Source organism: Haemorhous mexicanus, chromosome 28 (assembly GCF_027477595.1).
Source record: "Haemorhous mexicanus isolate bHaeMex1 chromosome 28, bHaeMex1.pri, whole genome shotgun sequence".
Lineage (NCBI taxonomy): Eukaryota > Metazoa > Chordata > Aves > Passeriformes > Fringillidae > Haemorhous > Haemorhous mexicanus.
Window position 1 is genome coordinate 4,852,069 of NC_082368.1, and position 18,917 is coordinate 4,870,985.

General features: G+C 56.0%; 1 protein-coding gene across 1 annotated transcript in view; it reads left to right on the forward strand.

The window, feature by feature from the left end:
* KCNH6 (potassium voltage-gated channel subfamily H member 6) overlaps positions 1-18,917 on the forward strand; it is a 35,234-nt gene that overhangs the window by 9,770 nt on the left and 6,547 nt on the right. Inside the window, exons 3-11 of the mRNA XM_059869519.1 lie at positions 2,487-2,642; positions 5,260-5,369; positions 7,103-7,406; positions 8,902-9,113; positions 13,679-14,107; positions 14,830-15,229; positions 15,451-15,650; positions 17,689-17,941; positions 18,379-18,572. Coding sequence (XP_059725502.1) covers positions 2,487-2,642; positions 5,260-5,369; positions 7,103-7,406; positions 8,902-9,113; positions 13,679-14,107; positions 14,830-15,229; positions 15,451-15,650; positions 17,689-17,941; positions 18,379-18,572 — 2,258 coding nt within the window. The remainder of the gene's footprint in view (positions 1-2,486; positions 2,643-5,259; positions 5,370-7,102; positions 7,407-8,901; positions 9,114-13,678; positions 14,108-14,829; positions 15,230-15,450; positions 15,651-17,688; positions 17,942-18,378; positions 18,573-18,917) is intronic.

The window sequence follows — 18,917 nt, forward strand, 5'->3', positions numbered from 1 at the left end:
CAAGTCACAGCTGCAAAGACCCCAGATCCTGGGGGAATGCCCTGTCTTTGGGCCAGGCTGAAGGGAATCTGCTGCTCCCATCCCTGACCCTGATATTCCCTCATTCCCTTGACACCTCCATGCTGTGGAGGTGACCCACACCTCCATGTGGGTCTGAGCAAGGCACTGAGTCCCTGGCATGCAGGGCTGTGCCTGTTGGGGCCACCTTTGGGGTGATTCCCCTGGTTTTGGAGGGGAATTAACTTTTGGCCAACCCTGAATTGGCCAGGCAGCTAGACTAGATTATTGCTGTAGCTCCCTCCCAACAGAAATAGTCTATTTTATTTAATTTAAGAAGGGATCAGTGAGGGGCTCACAGTGACATTGGCCAGGGCTGCTCAAGCTCAGCACCTCCCAGATTTGCAGGATCAAACCAGGCACCAGCTGCCACCCAAACCCACCCCCAGCCACCTCCCAGCTGCTCCTTATATCCCTCCAACTGGATGTAACTGGGCCCAGTTTTCAGCTGTTCAGCACTGGCCATAGGATTAACCCTTTCCTGTGCCACACAGGATCCAACCCCCCCTTAGAACAGCTCAGAGCCCATCCCCTCCCACTGCCATGGAGGAACTTAGGAAGGAAACCTGAGGCAGTGAAGGAGTGCAGGAGGGCAGAGCCCCTGAGCCAGGACTGGGCTATCTGGGTCAGAATTCCCAGTCCAGGGGGAAGCATGGGCTTGGTGGGTGCCCATGCCAGTGAACCTTGTGGGTTCCAGGAAGTCAGTGATGCTTCAAAATCACCGCTGGGGGGAAAAACCTCCTGATTTCTAACACACCAAAGGCGAAAGCATCCCTGAGTGGGCTCCCCTGTGCACAGCCCCTGCACACACCAGTGCCAGCATCAACACCAGCAGAGCTGTGGCATCCTGGGGATGGCACCGTGTCACCCCACCGGGCACGTGCCACCTCGCTCCCTCAGCATCACTTACAGGGCATCTCTTCTTCTAAAGATCTCCAAAAATCCTGACAAAGGGAGGGAAAGGAGCTCACTTCTTCCTGCTCCACACAGAGGTAACCTGGCACTTGCCATGCAGCCCCCAAACAGCTTCATCTGCCCAAAATCCACTCTCTCCTCCCCAGCTCACACATTTTAGTGGATTTCCTCTCCCTTTGGTGAGCAGTGGAGAAAGAGACAAAGAGAGAGAGAGATAAAAAGAGAGAGGGAAAGAAAGACCAAACGAACAAACCACAGCTGCTGGGGTCTCTCAGCAGGTTTCACCATATCCATTTCTTTCCTGTTCTTGTGCCTGTGTGTGTCCGTGTATGTGCACATCCCTGACGTCACGGCAGATTTTGAAGTTGCCCGATGCCGGCCATCTGCTCCTGATTACGGGAGGCCCTGAGCTCCTTAAAATTATACGCAGGAAGGCCGGCATGCCCCTCCCGGCTGGAGCGCGGCCACGGCCGGAGCGGGAGTGCCGGGTCGGGCCGGCCGCGCATCCCTGCCCGGCTGCTAATCCCTGGGGAAAGGCGACATCAGCCATCTGCACCGGGCAGCCCTGCCGGGCAGCGAGGTGGCTTGGCTCCCTACCGGCTGGAATGGTACCTGGTTGCTCCATCATCTCTAGGAGTTTTGGGGGGGTTTTGCCAGAGGGACAGTGACAGTGGCTGCGGCTCAGGGGGTCCCGCTCCCATCGGTGCCAAAGCAACAGCTCAGGGAAGGGACTCGGTGGTTATAGGTTTTTTGGAGGATTTGGTGGGAATAAAGCTGGAAAAGGAAGTGGGCAACTACCTGTATCCTTCTGTGGGTGCGTTGGAAAAGACCTGCTGGTGTTCTCAGTTGCCTCTAATTGCAGACTGGTGCCTGGCTGCTGCACAAGAGGAGCCACAGGGTCTAGCTGACATCCCACAGGAAAATCCCTGTGGATATATTTGGGATGCTCCTCACCGCCTCCATCACTCCCAGGACACTGAGCCAGTCCTTGTGCCCCCTTTGTGCCTCAGTTTCCCCATGTCAGGACAAGAAAAGGCCGTGCCTGGCCACTCCATGCCTTTAGGGAATGTCCCTGGGGGCTGATCCCACCCGGTGCCCCCCACGTGGGCTCACCCCCATTGCCTGCATCCAGTCCCCAAAAACTGCCTGGTGATTGCAGGGCAATTAACTGCAGCGTGATTACAAGCAGGATGCTTAATGAGGTTAAACCACTACCTGGGACTTCCTGAGTTCTTAATTACTCACTCTTTAATTGCTGCTCTCAAGTACATTAATATAAATGACTGTCTGGGACAGAAAAAAAGAGATGTGATCAGTGTGATTGGGATGCTTCAGGGATATGGCCCTTTCCCAGAGCTCAGATCATGTTCCACACCCTCCACTGCCCACCAGCAGGGATCACACCCATCAGAGTGCTCAAACCCCACTTTTCTGCCAAAAGTATTCGGTGCTGGAGGGGAGGGGGAGGTCAGAGTCTCCTGAGCAGCCCCCCTGAGCCTCTCTCTGCTCGGCAGCATCGTGTTTCCGCTGCCTGGTGGATGTGGTGCCTGTGAAGAACGAGGAAGGCGTCGTCATCATGTTCATCCTCAACTTCGAGGATCTGGCCCAGCTGATCGCCAAGAGCACCGGGCGGAGCCTGCACCAGCGCCTGTCGCACAGCTGGAACAAAGGTGCGTGCCCGGGGGCGGCGGGGACCGGGAGGGCAGCGCAGCACCCTCATCCCGGGGCTTGCTGGGGAGCACGGGGGGCCTGAAGGATGCATCTGAGTCTGGGCAGGATCCTGCATGGGAAGAGGTTTGTGTTTTTGCACGGCCGCAGCTCTGCCTGCTCAGGGGCTGGTCCAGCCAAACCCCAGCTGGATGGGAAAGGCTGTTGGAGCCAGCTGTGCTCCCCTTGCCCTCACAGCTGCCTGCATACACTTCCCAACATCCCAGAGACCTGGGGAACAGGGCTGGGGACTGCCCAGCCTCTTCTGCATGGGATGGTGCATTTTTGAGAGGAGGTCTCGCTGGAAGTGGAGCTGTGCTGTCCCCTCCATGAACCCCCTTGCATTGCTGGATCTTTTTCATATTTAACACTAGCTTGGCCTGGGGGTGCTGGTGTGGGGCAGGACCTGTGTGCAGGGTCACCAGCAGGGCCAGGGAACATTTGGTGTCACCAAGAGCATGGCTGTGCTGTGGGGGTGTCCCTGCAGGCCAATGGCACAAGGATGGCTGCACTGCAATGGCTCAGCCTGCCCCCAGCTTCAGGCTATTCCCTGCTCTCTTAGGCTCATTCTAGGGTTTTGGAGACAGTGGAAAACTCAAATTCCCTTTTTTGGGAAGACTGGATCAAAGGGAGGCTGTGGTGAGGCTCTTGAGGGGATGTGGATGTTCAGGGAGGCAGATGTTAGACCTGACCACGAGCTGTGATTCTCAATCTCCTCCTTGCACACAGCCCTCAGTGCTGGGCAGCTCTCCTTGAGTCAGGAAATAACCCCACCTCTGCCTCCATAATGACATTCCCCAGGGCTGCTGTTGGGAGGCTTTGGGCAGGCCTCCAAACAAAGCTGTGGGAGCAACATGGGTCTGTCCCCCCTTGGCACAGGGGGTGGCACAGCAGGATCAGAGCCAGGGCCACATCAGGGAGCCCCCATGGGGACAAGTGGCCCTTGAACTGGAGTTTGTGTGAGTCTCAGTGCATTCCTGCTCTGTCCATGGAGCATTCAGGTGTCTGTGGATGGCAGCAGGTACCAGCAGAGTTTTGTGTGGGTTTGTACCTGCTCAGGGGGCTCGTGGATGTGTGAGTGTGAATGGACAGATAACTGTGCATGTGTTTGTAGGTCTGTGAAGTGATGAGATGCATATTTTTGATGGTTTACTTTAGTACCAGCAACCCTCTATGCATGACCTGCAGAGGAAATCCTAAATTCCAGCACCAGTGCTGCTTTGCAGCCCCACCTGCTCTCAGAATGTCTCAACATGTGATGCAGCCATATCCCATCCCACCCAAAAACACACCTGTGGCAGGAGGCACCCAAATCAAGAGCACCTGTCACTTCCCTGCATGCTGGATGTTGTGTTGAACATCCCAAGGGATGTTGTGTTTCTTGGGTTTCCCACTCCAGTGACAGGGGGTGTGGAAAGGCCAGAGCTGCTGGTGCCCATCCAGATCCAGCCCAAACCTGCTCCTGTGCACAGGTTTTCTGACTCAGTCTTTCATTGAACAGCCACAGGTGCCTGCATTGCTGGTCTCCAGCTCACTGGTGTGCAGGGAAAGTTGGGTGCTTTGCTTCTTCCAGCTGAAAAGCTGCTCTAGGCAGTGGGGATGGGGTGAGCAGAGGGTACCCCATGGGCAGGGGCATTTCTGGGCAGGCTGGGACCCAGCCCAAGCAGCTCGGTGGTGATTTGGGGCCGGATGAGGGAAGCTAATCTTGCCAAAACCAAAGAGCTCCTCAACATGCTGCTTTTTCTCAGGGGACAATGTCTTTGTGGAGCTCATGCCACATCCCACCCACCCCAGGATTTAGGCCACCTTTTGTGCAGTTAGGGAGCAGAGTTGGTGCTGCTGGATGAGCTTCAGGCCCTGAGGGTGTGAACCTAGCTGCTCACACAAACTCTGCAGTAGCAAGTGACCAGTGTCTCCTCTAGAAGAGGATGAGTGACTTTGCATTGAGTGTCACAACCAGGGGCATTGGGCCCTCTCCAGATCTGGGTTCTTCCTCTCCTGCACCTTTCTCACAGCTCCTAGCAGCCCTGGCTGCCCTTGTCCCAGCCCCAATCCTCCCTGAGGTGGTCTCCTTGTCCCCTGTGATGGCAGAAAGGGATCCTGGTTTTGTGGTCCAAATTCCATCACTGAAAATTCAAAACAAATCCAGGAACAAAATTGTTAGAACTACTTTTCTTTCTGTGCCTTTCTACATTACCATCTCTATTGTGTGGGGGTTTTTTCTCTTAAGTTCCACCAAGGAGATTTAGAGGCTCGATCTCCTCCGGGACCAAATCCCTTAATTTGCTTTAACCTCTTTAATTGGCTTAGGGATGCTCTGCACCTTTCCCATCTCACATCTGCAGTTGTAGGGAACTCTTCTCCAGCTCAGAGGAGCTTGCTGCCAGGTCAGGGTCTGCCTTGAGCACATGGCACTGTGATGGCATGGGAATTTGGAGGAGGAAGGGCCACACAGCATGTGCGTCCCCCAGAGCCACCCAAAACTCTCTGTAGCCTCTCCTCTGTCCTGCCTCGCTCCAGCCATCACATGCAGCTAGGTCACATCTCTTTCTCTTGTGTTTTGTTTCTCTTTTTAACAAGGTGAAGGTAGGAGTTTGAAGTTTAGTCTCCCGTCCCTGCGGCGCCTCAAAATCCAGCGGAAATCTCTGCCCACCAGTGAGTTTGATGGAGTAGCCATTGACTATGGAAAGGTAACAGTAGCCTTTGTCTGATACCAGCCCACGCCTCAGGCCAGGTCCCAGCTCTCCACCTCGCTGTCCCCACCCCAGTCCCCCTTGGCTGCTGTGGTTTGGGCCATCTCCTGTGGCAGGGCACGGGGCAGTGCTGGCCCTGCTGGGCTGGCCACGTGGGCTGCAGCTCCACCCTGCTGCTCTGCACATCCCGCGGCTCGAGGGGGGAGTGGGAGATGTGCCAAAGCTGGGAGGAAGCTCTGCCTCCACACTCCAAGTTGTGCAGGATGGTGGAGCTCCAGGGAGTTGTCCCCACCTCAAGGAGGGGACGTGCTGGTGGCTGTAGGAGCGTGGTGTGCTCTGAGCAAGGACTGGCAGGCTCATTTCCCCGTGTTTTCCTGGCAGGGAGCAGGCAGCACAGGCAGGTCCAGCTTCTCAGCCCTCCAGCAAAGATTGTACTTCCCATGATGGAAGGTGATGCTGTCACCAACCTTGAAAAGCTGTTGGTGGGGCCTGTCTAGAGATTGCTGTTCTTGGTGGCTTCCTGACTGTCAGGAGTGCTCAGGGCAGCTCCAGTCAAAGACCTGCTGTTTTCTGAAAGGCTGCAGCTCAAGGATGTGAGCAGGAGGCTTTTGCTCTGCTGAGGCATCCCCGGGTGTCAGGGTCTGGCTGTGCTGGGTGTATCCAGGCAGCCTGGATAAATCTGCTTCCTCAAATCATAGATATAATGAGATGGAAGGTGCCTGTCTTCTCAGAGGTTCTGCTTATGGTAGGTTGAAGATGTGTGTAGGTACATCAGATGCTTTGGGTCCATCATTCCCATAGGCACCAGCACTGCTAAAAGCTCTGGGTACCCCGAGGCTGGAGCTGCACGGGGCACTGCAGTGTGGCATGGAAATGGAATGCAGTGTGGAATGGAAAATGTGCATTGAGGACAGCCTGCTGATGCACCATTTCACTGGAGCTTGGTCAAGTGGCCACAGCCCAGAGTTGCAGGGCCAGCCAGCAGCCAGCCTCTCCAGGCACCCCACCCTAAAACCTGCCCTAAAGGGCCTTAGGGATGGTGAGAAGTGCCACAGTTCCTCCTGTGGGGATTACTGGAGGCACATGTTCTCATGGGTTTCTACTCCAGAGTTGTGTTGCTTTGTACAACCCATTGCAGAAAAAAGTCTGGAAACTCTTCAGGTCTCCAGGGAAAAAGGTTTAGCCATTCTTTACGGTGGTTGTAGGAGAAGGAGGAGCAATATGGCCAAATTTGCAAACCCAGCAGCTCCTCCAGTGCTTCCTGGTGCAGAGCACATCCTCCCCCATGAACACCAGCACAGGGCCGGGGCGCTGACCCTCGGTGGTGGCCTGAGCTCTTGCAGCAGGGGAGGGAAGGGCAGCCCCAGTGGTGGGACACAGGGCCATCTCAGAAAATCGCATGGCACTGCAGGTACTCCAGGAGAGCCTGTCCCTAGGTCTCCTCTTCTCTTGCTCTCACCTGCTTCCACCTGTGCAGCATCGCCTCGCAAACCTCCCCGCGGCCGCCCAGCCTCCGGCGGGAGCTGGTAGGAGCTAGGAGCTGCCAAGTCCCCAGGGACTCGGTGGCCCCACTCCAAAGCAGGTCCTGGTGCAGGCTGGAGATGACCTCAGGAACTGCAGTGCTTCCCAGCCCTCTGCCTCTCCTCTTAACCTACCCTGGCTCCCTCACCTTCCCCCACAGCACGCGGGGACTCCTTCTAATACAACGCTTTCTCCTGGCTGTCTTAAAGCCTGGTGGTGACTCCCTGATTTTGAGGGACTTGAAGACATCGCCCAAGGAAAACTGTATGCAGTCAGAGACCGAATCCCTCCTGGAAAAGGAGAGGAGGCCAAGCCTGGAGGCCGACCCCACCCTACAACACTCGTCCCCGAAACAAGAGCCTCCCGTGCTGGGCCCACACCCTGCATGGGGTTTCTTTCGGTCTCGCCCCGGGGGCAGCTTCCACAGCCTCCGCAGGGTCTCCTCCTTGGACAACTTTGAGGCTGCGAGGTCTGAGTTCCAGAGAAAATTCAGGGAAAGGAGGGCAAACTCAGGTAGGGAAAACCCCGGAGCCGTCGGTTCTACTGCGGGAGTCAGGGTCCTGGCGATGGCCCCAGCACATCTCGGGGGGGAGGTCTCGGTCTCTTTTCCCTCTGCAAAGTGGAGATTACCTGGGTCTTCTCCCCAAAACCCGCTGGTCTCCATGTGATTCCCTGCATAAGCAGGTCCTGCTCTGTAGGGAGAGCCATCCATGGTTTGTGTGTGAGATGTGAGACCGTACGAGGTTGCATTTGGCTGCCCCACACAAGGGGCATCCCGATGCCATCCCACCTTCCCTGGAGGGAGGGAAGGGCTCTGCAGGCATGTGCAGTGAGAGCTGTGTGCACATCTTGGAGGTGGGTGAGACACCGGCCAGGCCACTCTGAAGGGCTGCAGGGAACAATCCTTCATCATGCTGTCCATGTCCAGACCTCTGGTTCTCATGAGAGTGATGAGGACAAATTAGATGGAGGTCTAGAGAGAGAAGGCTCTCAGCTGGGGATGAGAGAGATCAATCTGTGGAATCTGGCTGTGAAAATGGGCTGGGGGTTCATGATCCTCCAATAGTCACAGGTTGCAGACCCTCAGGAGGAGACACGATGTAGAGGGAGGGAAGGGAGAAGGGTGGCAGCAGCATGGCTGGTGCTAACTGGGTACCTTTCACAATGTCTTCAGACACTTCCTTCCCACACCACCACTTGGGTCAATGTCAGAGTGCAAGGGTTAGAAGGGGTAAAAATTGAAAATACAACCCTGCCCTGCCTGTAGGAGATGGAAAGGTTGGTACACACTGAGTACAGTGCCCGGGGATCTTCCTGGAGCTCTGGGTCTGGGTACAGGCTCCCACTCATGACAACACGTTGCCACAAGCCTGACCATGAAATGACCACCTACAGCTTCCTCCCTGGTCCTGCCCTGGGGTGACCCAGAGGCAGGCCTCCAGGGAGAAATATCAGGATCCACCCCCACTACAGCTCTTCTTCTGGAGAAAGCTCTGACCTCCCTACCTGGAGCTGGGGGTGGAGGATACATCCAACTCCTGGTTCAGTTTGGCCAAAAACCAGCACAGCAGCTCAGGAGCTATGTTTGTCAGGCAAAGGGTGGAGGAGAACGACCTCCTCCTGTCTGTTTTCTTGCCAGTTTTGGCATCTCTCCCTGGTGAATCTCTGTGGATTGGTCCCCAACCCACTACAGTCATCAGGGCTAGCAAAGGACACCGAGTGTCTCTGTGCTTTGGCAGCTGCTCTGAGCCTCCTGCAGGATGCTTAATGGTGGAAAGATGGGTGATGTGTGGGAAAAACAGCCCTCTCTCAGGCATCCCAGGCAGGGCATCCCACATCTCAGCCAGCCTGAAGAAGCCAAGCCTTTATGGCCAAGCAGATTTTGGCACCTTTTGGTGGCACCTTGTGGTGGTCCCCAGCTCCTGGAGGTCCTACACGAGGTCAGGGCTCTGGGGATCCATTCCTGCTCTCACTGCCCTTCTCAGTGCTCCTCTCCATCCTCTTTCAGAGGCTTCCCACGTCAAACCCAACCCCCCGAACTCCACGTCGGACTCGGACCTCATGAAGTACAGGACCATCAGCCAGATCCCCCAGTTCACACTCAACTTTGTGGAGTTCAACCTGGAGAAGCATCGCTCAGGCTCCACCACAGAGATCGAGATAATTGCTCCCCACAAGGTGATGGAGCGCACCCAGAACGTCACCGAGAAGGTCACACAGGTATGGGGGCCCTGAGGTGCCACCAAGGCAGTGGTGGGGTGTGGTGGTGTTTGTGGGTCCCCCCAGGATGAGGGAAGAGATGAGAATCTTGACTCCATGTTTCAGAAGGCTGATTTATTATTTTATTATGTATTTAAAATATTATATTAAAAGAAAATGATATATTAAAACTATACCAAAGGAAGAGAAAGGAGACATCAGAAGGCTAGCAAAGAAAGGAATGGAATGAATTATAAAATCTTGTGACTGACCAGAGTCCCAAAACAGCTGGACCTGTGATTGGTCATCAAGTAGAAACAATTCACATGAGAGCAATCAAAGATGCACTTGTTAGTAAGCAACCTCCTGACCACATTCCCAGCAATCAGATAATTCTAGTTTACATTTCGTTTCTGAGGCCTCTCAGCTTCTCAGGAGAAAAAATCCTAACAAAAGGATTTTTCAGAAAATATGTCTGTGACAATGGGGTGCTGGTGTTGCTGCTGGGGACAGTCACAAGCACTCTGGTGGCTTTGGGAGGAGAGAAGCAGAGAGGGCAGTGACACCTGGAGACTCCACCCCAGGAAATGCCAGTATCCCTATGTTTGGTTATGCCTTCCTCTGAATGGCTGAAATTCTCATTTTAGTCCCCTAAATGAGTATTTCTGGCAATTTGTGGCTGGGGAAACACCAGCATGGACTGCTCGTGATGGTGGCCTTGAAGGGGACACGTGTTTGCATGTTTGTGTGTTTTGTGGGGAGTCCTGGCCACTGTTCCTGCCCCCAGCGCTGGGAATGGAGCCCCTGGGGCACTGCTGGCCCCGAGGTGCCCAGGCAAGGACCTGGCCTGGTGTCAGCACACCGAGGATCCCCTGGGAGACAGCAGGTGGCACTGCACTGTCACTGCAGGGGACACTTTACACACTGTCACCCAGAGGGACAGGCATGGAATAGTGCATCCCATGGGGATGTCAGCGTGCATGAGAGATGCTGATGTATCCCACAGCCCCGGGTAAGGAGCTCTTCTAGCCGTGGGGAAACGGAGGCACTGGAGAGTCTCAATGCACAAAATACATCTAAGGCCACCTCCCATTGTTGCCAGCAGCAGCCCAGGGCAAATTTAATGAAAACGCAGCCATCTGACCCCAGAAAAGCCTCCAGGCTTGGGAGTTTGCTCCATCACAGGGGGGTGCTGTGCAGGATTCTCCTTCTGTCTCAGTGCCAGCAAACCTTTAACTTCACAGCCTCCATGCACAGGGGATGGGCTCCCCACTTTGCACATCATGGAACAGTTTCTAGGCTTGTTTTCCCCCTGCCTTGTCCCCTTCATTGGTCCCTCTAATCTGGGAGTGACCCAGGATTGGCCCCTGAACTCCCCAGAGGGACACTGAGCAGCCTCCATGCCCCGGTCCCCATCACAGGGAGCACACCAGGAATGAATGGTCACACTGGGGTGACTGTCACAGTGGGGCTGGCCACTCCCTGTGGGGTCAGTAGCTGGTTGTGGGGTGATGGGGTCAGAGCTGGCAGGTGGTGGCTGCACCCACTGAGGTCAATCTTCCCTCCACTTTCAATCTCCAGGTGGGATGGCATGCGGTGGGACAGGACAGGATGGACCTCTCCTCCCTGCTGCATCTGTCCCTCCCAGGGAGGACCTGCCTGTGCTCACCCCAGTGTCCCCCACACCTCCTGCCCAAGCCACAGCTCCCTGCTCCTGGCTGTTCAATAATTCATGGTGAGGCAGAGACAGCGGCGAGACGCCGACTAAAAATACCAGCGGGTGGGCAGGGAGTGGAGCCAGGCTCTTTGGGATGGTCTGGCCCTGCACTGAGCTGGCACAGAGGGCAGGCCACAAGTGCAGTGAAGGTCCCACAGCCTCACAGGGCTCTGGAGCACAGCTGGAGGCACGTGGGAGTGCTGTGAGGCTGGGGTCCTGTCCGCAGGTGGAATGTGGCCCACTCCCCCCATCTGGGCAGGAGGGTGCTGGGGACAGGGATGGGGGGCTGAGCTGTGCCAGGATATGGTCTGGGAGTGACACTGGGTCACTGCCAGCCTGCAGCCAGCACCACGGGCCTGATCCTGCCCAGCCACTCGTGGTTGAGGCTCCCCTGGTGATTCTGGACTGGCCCCCACCTCAGGTCAGTCCCCTGATCCCCAGCACCAGGCAAGGGACACTGGGGCACAACTGGGAAGGTGGTGGGTGCCAGGGCACCACAGGGCATGAGCAATGGCCTGGGTTAGCCAGGGTCACAGAAGCCTCCCCCACTGTCACCCACAGCCCACACAGGCCACTCTGCTCCCTCCTCCTCCTCCTTCTCCCTTCTGCACTCCCTCGCTCACTGCCAGCTCCCAGCCCCCCACACCATGAGCCTGTGGCCATGGCTAAAGCCAGTAAGTGCAGGAGGAAGGGGACAAAGGGAAGGGGCACCCAGGAGGATCACCATGGGGAACACTGGCACTGCCACCTTCAGAGACTCCCAGGACCACCCAGGCCACCCAAGGGAGACCTTCCCATCCCTCAGGGGCAGAGAGGAACAAGGCTGCAGCAGCTCCTAGCTCTGTGTTGGTTTGGATGCTCTGCTGGGAGTTGTTTCTTTACCCTTTTCTGCCTCACGTCTTTGGGGCTGTGGTTTTTTATTCATTCCTGCCTGGAAAGCAAGAGTGCTTAACCTGTTCTTGCTTCTTCCACAAGAGCTAGGTGCCAGGGACGAGGGGCAGGGCAGGTGCCCCAGCACAGGGAACAGTATTTGGTGTCCTGAATTCAGGACTGGCCCCAAGAGCTGCCTCCAGCCAGGCAGAACAAGCATTCAGCTGCTGAGGCTGGGAGCACTGTCGGTTTTCCCAGACACAAGGTGAAGGAGCCCATCCCAGCTCTTCCCGGCGCATCCTGGTTTTGGGATCAAGCGTTTTATCAGCGTTGCCTCGTTCCCTTCCCCACCATCCCCACAGGAGCCGGTCCCCAAGCCCAGCTGGTGCCTCATTCCCTCCACAACGATTGCGTTCGGGTCACTTTTTCCAATCCCTCCCCTCTCCGTCCACCACCGACGTCGGCGGCTCCCGCTGCTCCATTGGCGCTGCCGTCCCCACGGGGGCCCGGCATCGATCGCCTTTGATTAGCGCGGGCCGGGCTGCCGGGTGCCCTTCGTGCCGCATGCCTCCCACCCGCCTGGCCGAGTGCCTGCGAGCCTGCGTGGGCAATGCCCCGGCCCGAGCGCTGCGCCCGCCCTGCCGGACGCTGCCGGGGCCCGTGGGGCTGGGGGCCCCCATGGTGGACAGCCGGACCTCGAGGGGCAGCTGCCGCCTGGGGCGCAGGGCCAGCTGCAGGCAGGTAGGAGCGGGGGACACCGCTGGGGCACGGGACTGTCCGGTGTCCTGGGGCTCTGGGATGTGGGAGCGGCTGCTTGTTGTGGGATGGGGCTGCAGGGGTGGAGCCGCTTTGGATGGCAGCATCAGGAGCCCTTGGGAGACCCTTGATAAAAGAAACCTTGATCCTTCCTGTCAGGGCAGGAAGGATCAGACCCTTCTTCCAGATCTGTTGCCAGAGCCATGGTGATGCTCATCACTGTTGCCTTGGGATATGTGGATCCTCCTTTCTCCTCTCTTCTCTTTCCTCTCTCCTCTCCTTTGCAGCCCAGCAAAAAGCTCCCTTTTAGCTGGGGGCTCAGTGCCAGGAGAGACAGTTGAGGTGCCCCTCACCCTCCTCTGCAACTGGCACTGGTCCCAGCACCACAGGGACACTGGGGGACAACAGAGCAGCAGAGGCAGAAAGGGGATCCAGCTGCCTCCAACTCCAAATAAGCCCCTTCATGCCACCACCCCTCCCATACCCAGTGTCTTGTGTTGTGTCCCCACAGTGGCTTCAGAGCCACCAGGAGCTGGCATTGGTCCTGGAGGGGGAGCTGGGCCAGGCCTGGGCGTGTGGGGAACTCACTGGTGCTGTGGAGTGTCCCCTCTCTTTGGAGAGCAGTGGGGACACATGAAAGCATGGGAGGGGACTTGCACCATCTCACTTAAGATGGTGTTTGCACATTGGTGGCCACAGGTGAGGTGGGAAATGGGCATTGCCTGAGGCTTTGCTGCAGGTGGCCCAAGCTATCCATCTGCTTGGAGGACAAGTGTGCCAGAAGGACATCCAGGGGAAGATACTTGCTATGGCCAAGAAAGGCTTGCAGGATGCATAATTTGCTGTCACCCTCGGGTGACCCAGCCATGCGAGGGCATGTCCAGGCTGCCCATCCCATAGCCCTGCACCAGGGACTCCCAGCAGCTCCCAAGCAGGTGGCACAGAGCTGAGGGCAGAAGGAGGCTCAGCAGCAGGCACTTTCTTCTCTGCTGGGTCAGAAGGCCATATGCAGGTAAGAAGCTGCCCCAAGGGTGCTGTGACCATCACAGACAGACAAGAACCTTGGTGTCACCACAGCGGGAACTGGACAAACACATATGCAGCCAACAAAGCTGAAAAAGCTGTAGGAAACCATTGTGTGCTCCTTGATGCTCTGCCAGCACATGGAAGTCCCTTGTCTGGTTCCTGGCATTACCAGCCTCTCTCCTGGCCTCGCATCCTTCTCACACCCCTCTCCTGGCAGGTGCTGTCCCTGGGCGCTGACGTCCTTCCCGAGTACAAGCTGCAGGCGCCGCGCATCCACCGATGGACCATCCTGCACTACAGCCCCTTCAAGGCTGTGTGGGACTGGCTCATCCTCCTGCTGGTCATCTACACAGCCGTCTTCACCCCCTACTCAGCCGCCTTCCTGCTCAACGAGGAGCAGGTGGAGGAGAAGCGCTGGGACTGCAGCTACTCCTGCGACCCGCTCAACATCATTGACCTCATCGTGGACATCATGTTCATCGTGGACATTGTCATCAACTTCCGCACCACCTACGTCAACATCAACGACGAGGTGGTGAGCCACCCCGGCAAGATCGCCATTCATTACTTCAAGGGATGGTTCCTCATCGACATGGTGGCTGCCATCCCCTTCGACCTGCTCATCTTCCGCTCTGGCTCTGATGAGGTAAGTGCAGGGTCCGTCAGGACAGGAGGGGATGCGTGGATGGACAGGGAGAGATGTATGAGAAAGAAGGAAAGGGATGTGGGCGGTTTGATGTAAGTGGTCGATGGCTAAATCCATGGGGAGAGGGGTGGGTGGTCACAGGGTGGAGAAGGGTGTCTTTACAGGCAGCTGGGACCTGGGATTTAATTTTTTTAGGGTCAGGCAGTCCGTACTCTAAGTGGTCAGAGTGGATCCACTCCCCTTGTTGAGGCTGACCCAGCAGAGCAGGCTGGGGGCTCAGTTTAAGGGCTGACCCCACACTCCAGTGTGGGTGAATTTGGGGGTGCATTGCCAGCCAGACTCAAAATGTTGACAGTGGGATAACCCTGTAGTTACTCTACTGCCTGGAGGCTCCACATCTGGGAGTGAAAGCAGCACTTTTGGGAGCAATGGCTGGCAAGGCCAGGACCCATCAGGAAACACAAGCTTGGCCTTGGCTCTTCTCACTTGCTCGCTTCTAATCCCAGAGCTCGTTGCCTTTTGATCAGCAGAGGCAAACTGCCTTTCCTGTGCTGTGACTCATCTGACCCAGTTCAGAGGTCACCTCCAGGACAAGGTGATTCACACTCTAGAAATGCATTTCTGTCCTTCGAAGGAAGCACGGCTCAGCTGGGAACATGCCTTTGGAACATGCCATATTTATCCTTTGCTCATACCTGAGGTGTCTCACCTCTCCCCTGCAGACCACCACCCTCATTGGCCTCCTGAAGACTGCCCGGCTGCTGCGCCTGGTGCGCGTGGCGCGGAAGCTGGACCGGTACTCGGAGTACGGAGCAGCCGTGCTCTTCCTGCTCATGTGCACCTTCGCCCTCATCGCCCACTGGCTGGCCTGCATCTGGTACGCCATCGGCAACGTGGAGCGGCCCTACATGGAGCACAAGATCGGCTGGCTGGACAACCTGGGGGACCAGATCGGCAAGCGCTACAACGACAGCGACCTCTCCTCTGGCCCGTCCATCAAGGATAAATATGTCACTGCCCTCTACTTCACCTTCAGCAGCCTCACCAGCGTGGGCTTTGGCAATGTCTCGCCCAACACCAACTCTGAGAAGATCTTCTCCATCTGTGTCATGCTTATTGGCTGTGAGTGCCTGTGCACGTCCCACTGTTCCCATCCCTGCTTTGGAGGTTGGAGCATCTCCCTCTGCCTGTGCCTCTTCTGCACAGACAGATGGATGGGGTGATAGAAATACAGGTTTTCAGGTCCTGGTAGATATGTGTTTTGGGAATCTGCTGGTTCCAGGTCTCACGTAGCTGGACATGCACCTCACCATGTCCCACTGAGTCCTGCCCTCTCATTTCAGCTCTGATGTACGCCAGTATCTTCGGCAACGTCTCAGCCATCATCCAGCGCCTCTACTCAGGCACAGCACGCTACCACACACAGATGCTGCGGGTCAAGGAGTTCATCCGCTTCCACCAGATCCCCAACCCCCTGCGCCAGCGCCTGGAGGAGTATTTCCAGCATGCCTGGTCCTACACCAACGGCATCGACATGAACGCGGTGAGTACGGGCAGGCAGGCCCTGTGTCCTCACAGCACTTTGTCCTAAACAACACGGCGTCTCGATCTGGGTCCACCCAAACATTTCCATCCTTTTGATCAGGATAGACGCAGGAAACTTGAGAGGCTGGAGACAGACTCTATCCGTACATCTCCTGCATTTCTACCTCCTGTATTCCCCTTTCTCCTTCTCTCCTTTTTCTGCCCATTCCTTTACATCTACCCAGAGGTTTTCCAGGATCATGAGCACATTTCTTGGCCAGAGAGCAGGTTTGGTGGGGAGCTCAGAGTCCCTCTTGGCACTGAGCACTTTCAGGCTGGTGTCTGTTGGTGTCACAGGAGCGGAGCAGGTATCGATCCAGCTCCTCTCCACACCACCGGTTGCTAAGCAAAGTGCATCCTGCTCTCGCAGCAGGGAAAGGAGGGCATTTAAATAAACCTCGATCCATTTTAATTAGAGCCCAGAGAGGCAGCTGTTTGTTAGCAAAGGGGGGATCAATGGCGGAGCTGTGCTGGAGAGGCGCCGTGTCTCCGAGCCTGTGTGCCGCCAGCGCCGGGGCTCCGTGGGGATGAAGATGTGGCTCAGCTGAGGTGTTCTGGGCTGGGGACTGGACTCACAGCACTGGGGTTCAGTGCACAGACATGATGGCTCAGCCAGCAGCAAGGCAGAGGAATGAGAAACGATAAGGCAAGGAGAGACATGAAACCTCATATTCCTGGTCTCTTAGCCCTGGGCAGGTTATCAGCCCACTCATTCCCTGCTAATGCTCCTTTTTTTCCTTAAGATTTGATCCTGAGCAGCATCAGGACACAGACTTGTATGAATTCAGCATCTCCCTCTAAAGTTGCTGCTGCCACATGAAACAACTGGGCAGCATCTGGGATTTTGCTGCTGGGAGAGCTTTGGGTTAAACCTCTCAGGTGGAGGAGGCACCCTGAGCTGGACATCAGTGGCAATAACGAGAAGCAGTGCCACCCTACCAAGCACAGGTGCTTTTGGCTTAGTAGAAACCCAGGTCACAAATCCCCCGGGAGAGCTGAGCTCGCAGCTCAGCCATGCCGCCACTTACAGCAATTCCTGCTGGCTGCTGCAGAGACACAGTGTGATCTCATCAATCACCCCACAGCCTGATCAATTCGTCCACCCCTGATTTCCCAGTAGGGAAACACTTTTGCTAGCATGGAAGATCAAGTTGAAGCCAGGAACAAGTCGTGCTCACCAGCCCCAGCATGGCTGTTCCAGATTTGGCCACCAGCGGGATGTGAGCAAAGAGGACAGCAAGGAGGACCCCAGGGCCATATGCTGCTCTCCAAAAAAAACCCAAACCCAGGTGGTTTTCACCTTGGCACCATGAGTCATTGGTGGCAGCAGTTTTCTCCATATTGCGAGTTTTACCTTGATGTCACCTTCAGATTCAGCTTTTGTTCAACATGAGGTATTTGCACAGGTATATTTAGCTGTCAGTGCACACAACTGTCCTGTGCTGCTGTTTCTTGGCATTCAGGCAGGTGCTGTTTAATTAAGGTTTTTGTGCTCTTTGTGCCAGTTTCTGCTCTCATTCATCCAAGATTAGTGGGTGTAAAGATGAAAAAGGGGATATGCCACCAGTGGGTATAAATAGATTGAACTGGTTACTTTTAATTATTGCTTGGGAGTGCTGTTGTCCCCAGCCACAAGCAGTAAAAGCCAGCGACAGGCAGGCAGGCAGGGATCCACCAAGAGAAGATCAAAAGATGATAGAAATCACGGAATCACAGAATGGTTTACGGTTGGAAGGGACCTCAAAGCTCAAACTGTTCTGCTCCCTGCTATGAGCAAGAACATCTTCCAGTAGACCAGGCTGCTCCAAGCCCCATCCAGTCTGGCCTTGAACACTTCCAGGGATGGGAAAATGTCCCCACCTTTGGCCTTCCGGGCACACGGTCTCCCTGTTTGTACCTATTGTTTCATGCTGAGTGTCATACAGCCTCTCAGCTCTGTCACAGCGTTCCCTCCCAGGGACAGTGGCGTGATGGCATCTCTCCCTGGCTCTCCACAGGTGCTGAAGGGCTTCCCTGACTGCCTGCAGGCCGACATCTGCCTGCACCTGAACCGCACGCTGCTGCAGAACTGCAAAGCGTTCCGGGGAGCCAGCAAGGGCTGCCTGCGCGCCCTGGCCATGAAGTTCAAGACCACTCATGCCCCGCCTGGAGACACCCTGGTGCACTACGGAGATGTCCTCACCACGCTCTACTTCATCTCCCGGGGCTCCATTGAGATCCTCAGGGAAGACATTGTGGTGGCCATCTTAGGTGAAAAGTCCTTCCTTCTGCGAGGGGTGACGGGTGAGGGGCAAAGGGTGATGGGCAGAGAGCAGTGGATGAAGGGTGGCAGGTGAGGGTAAAGAACTTCCCCACATGCTGGGGAAGGGGAGGTTGTTCCTCAGCATCTGATGGGTCCCCAGGTCAGTGGACAGGGAAAGGAGGGTCCCTGGGAGATGCCAGGGGGAAGCTGCAAAGGAGTGAGGGCATGGCTCAGCGGTCTCCAGCCATCACTGATGACCCACTACCCTGGCTTGGTGTCACCACCACTGGTGGCTTTCACAGTGTTATCCCCAACACACACAGTCAGGGCTGGGTTTGCTGGGCATCCCCTTGTTCACGAGCCCCAAAGTAAGAGGTGCTGGACCAGAATAGCTGGAGCAGTAGTGGGTGCCCACGTCTCCATAACGAGCTGTCTCTTGGCACAGGGAAGAACGACATCTTTGGGGAGCCCATCAGCCTCTACGCCCGCCCAGGGAAGTCCAACGCTGATGTGAGGGCCTTGACTTACTGTGACTTGCACAAGATCCAGCGTGAGGACCTGCTGGAGGTCTTAGACATGTACCCAGCCTTCTCTGACAACTTCTGGAGCAACCTAGAAATCACTTTCAACCTACGAGATGTGAGTCAAAGGGGTGCCCCAGGGAGCAAATGTGGTCAGTGCTTAAATTTGGCAAGTGGGAGGCCTGAAGCAAGGATGTCAGGAGGTGCAACAGTCACATTTCCCAAGACATTCTCCAGGGAGTTATGATTCCCCCACAGCAGGACATGTCTACTTTTATAGTGTGTGACTGAACTTTGCCCTTTCCTGACTTTTTTTTTTTCAGAGACCTGAAATATAGACAAGAAAGTAAAATTCCCTTCACATCCTGTCCCACTCTGGGATGTTCTGCCACTTCTCAGGGTGCTCCTTCCCTCCCCATGGCCCTGACACACTTACCTCAATCTCAGAGCAGCAAGGACAGCT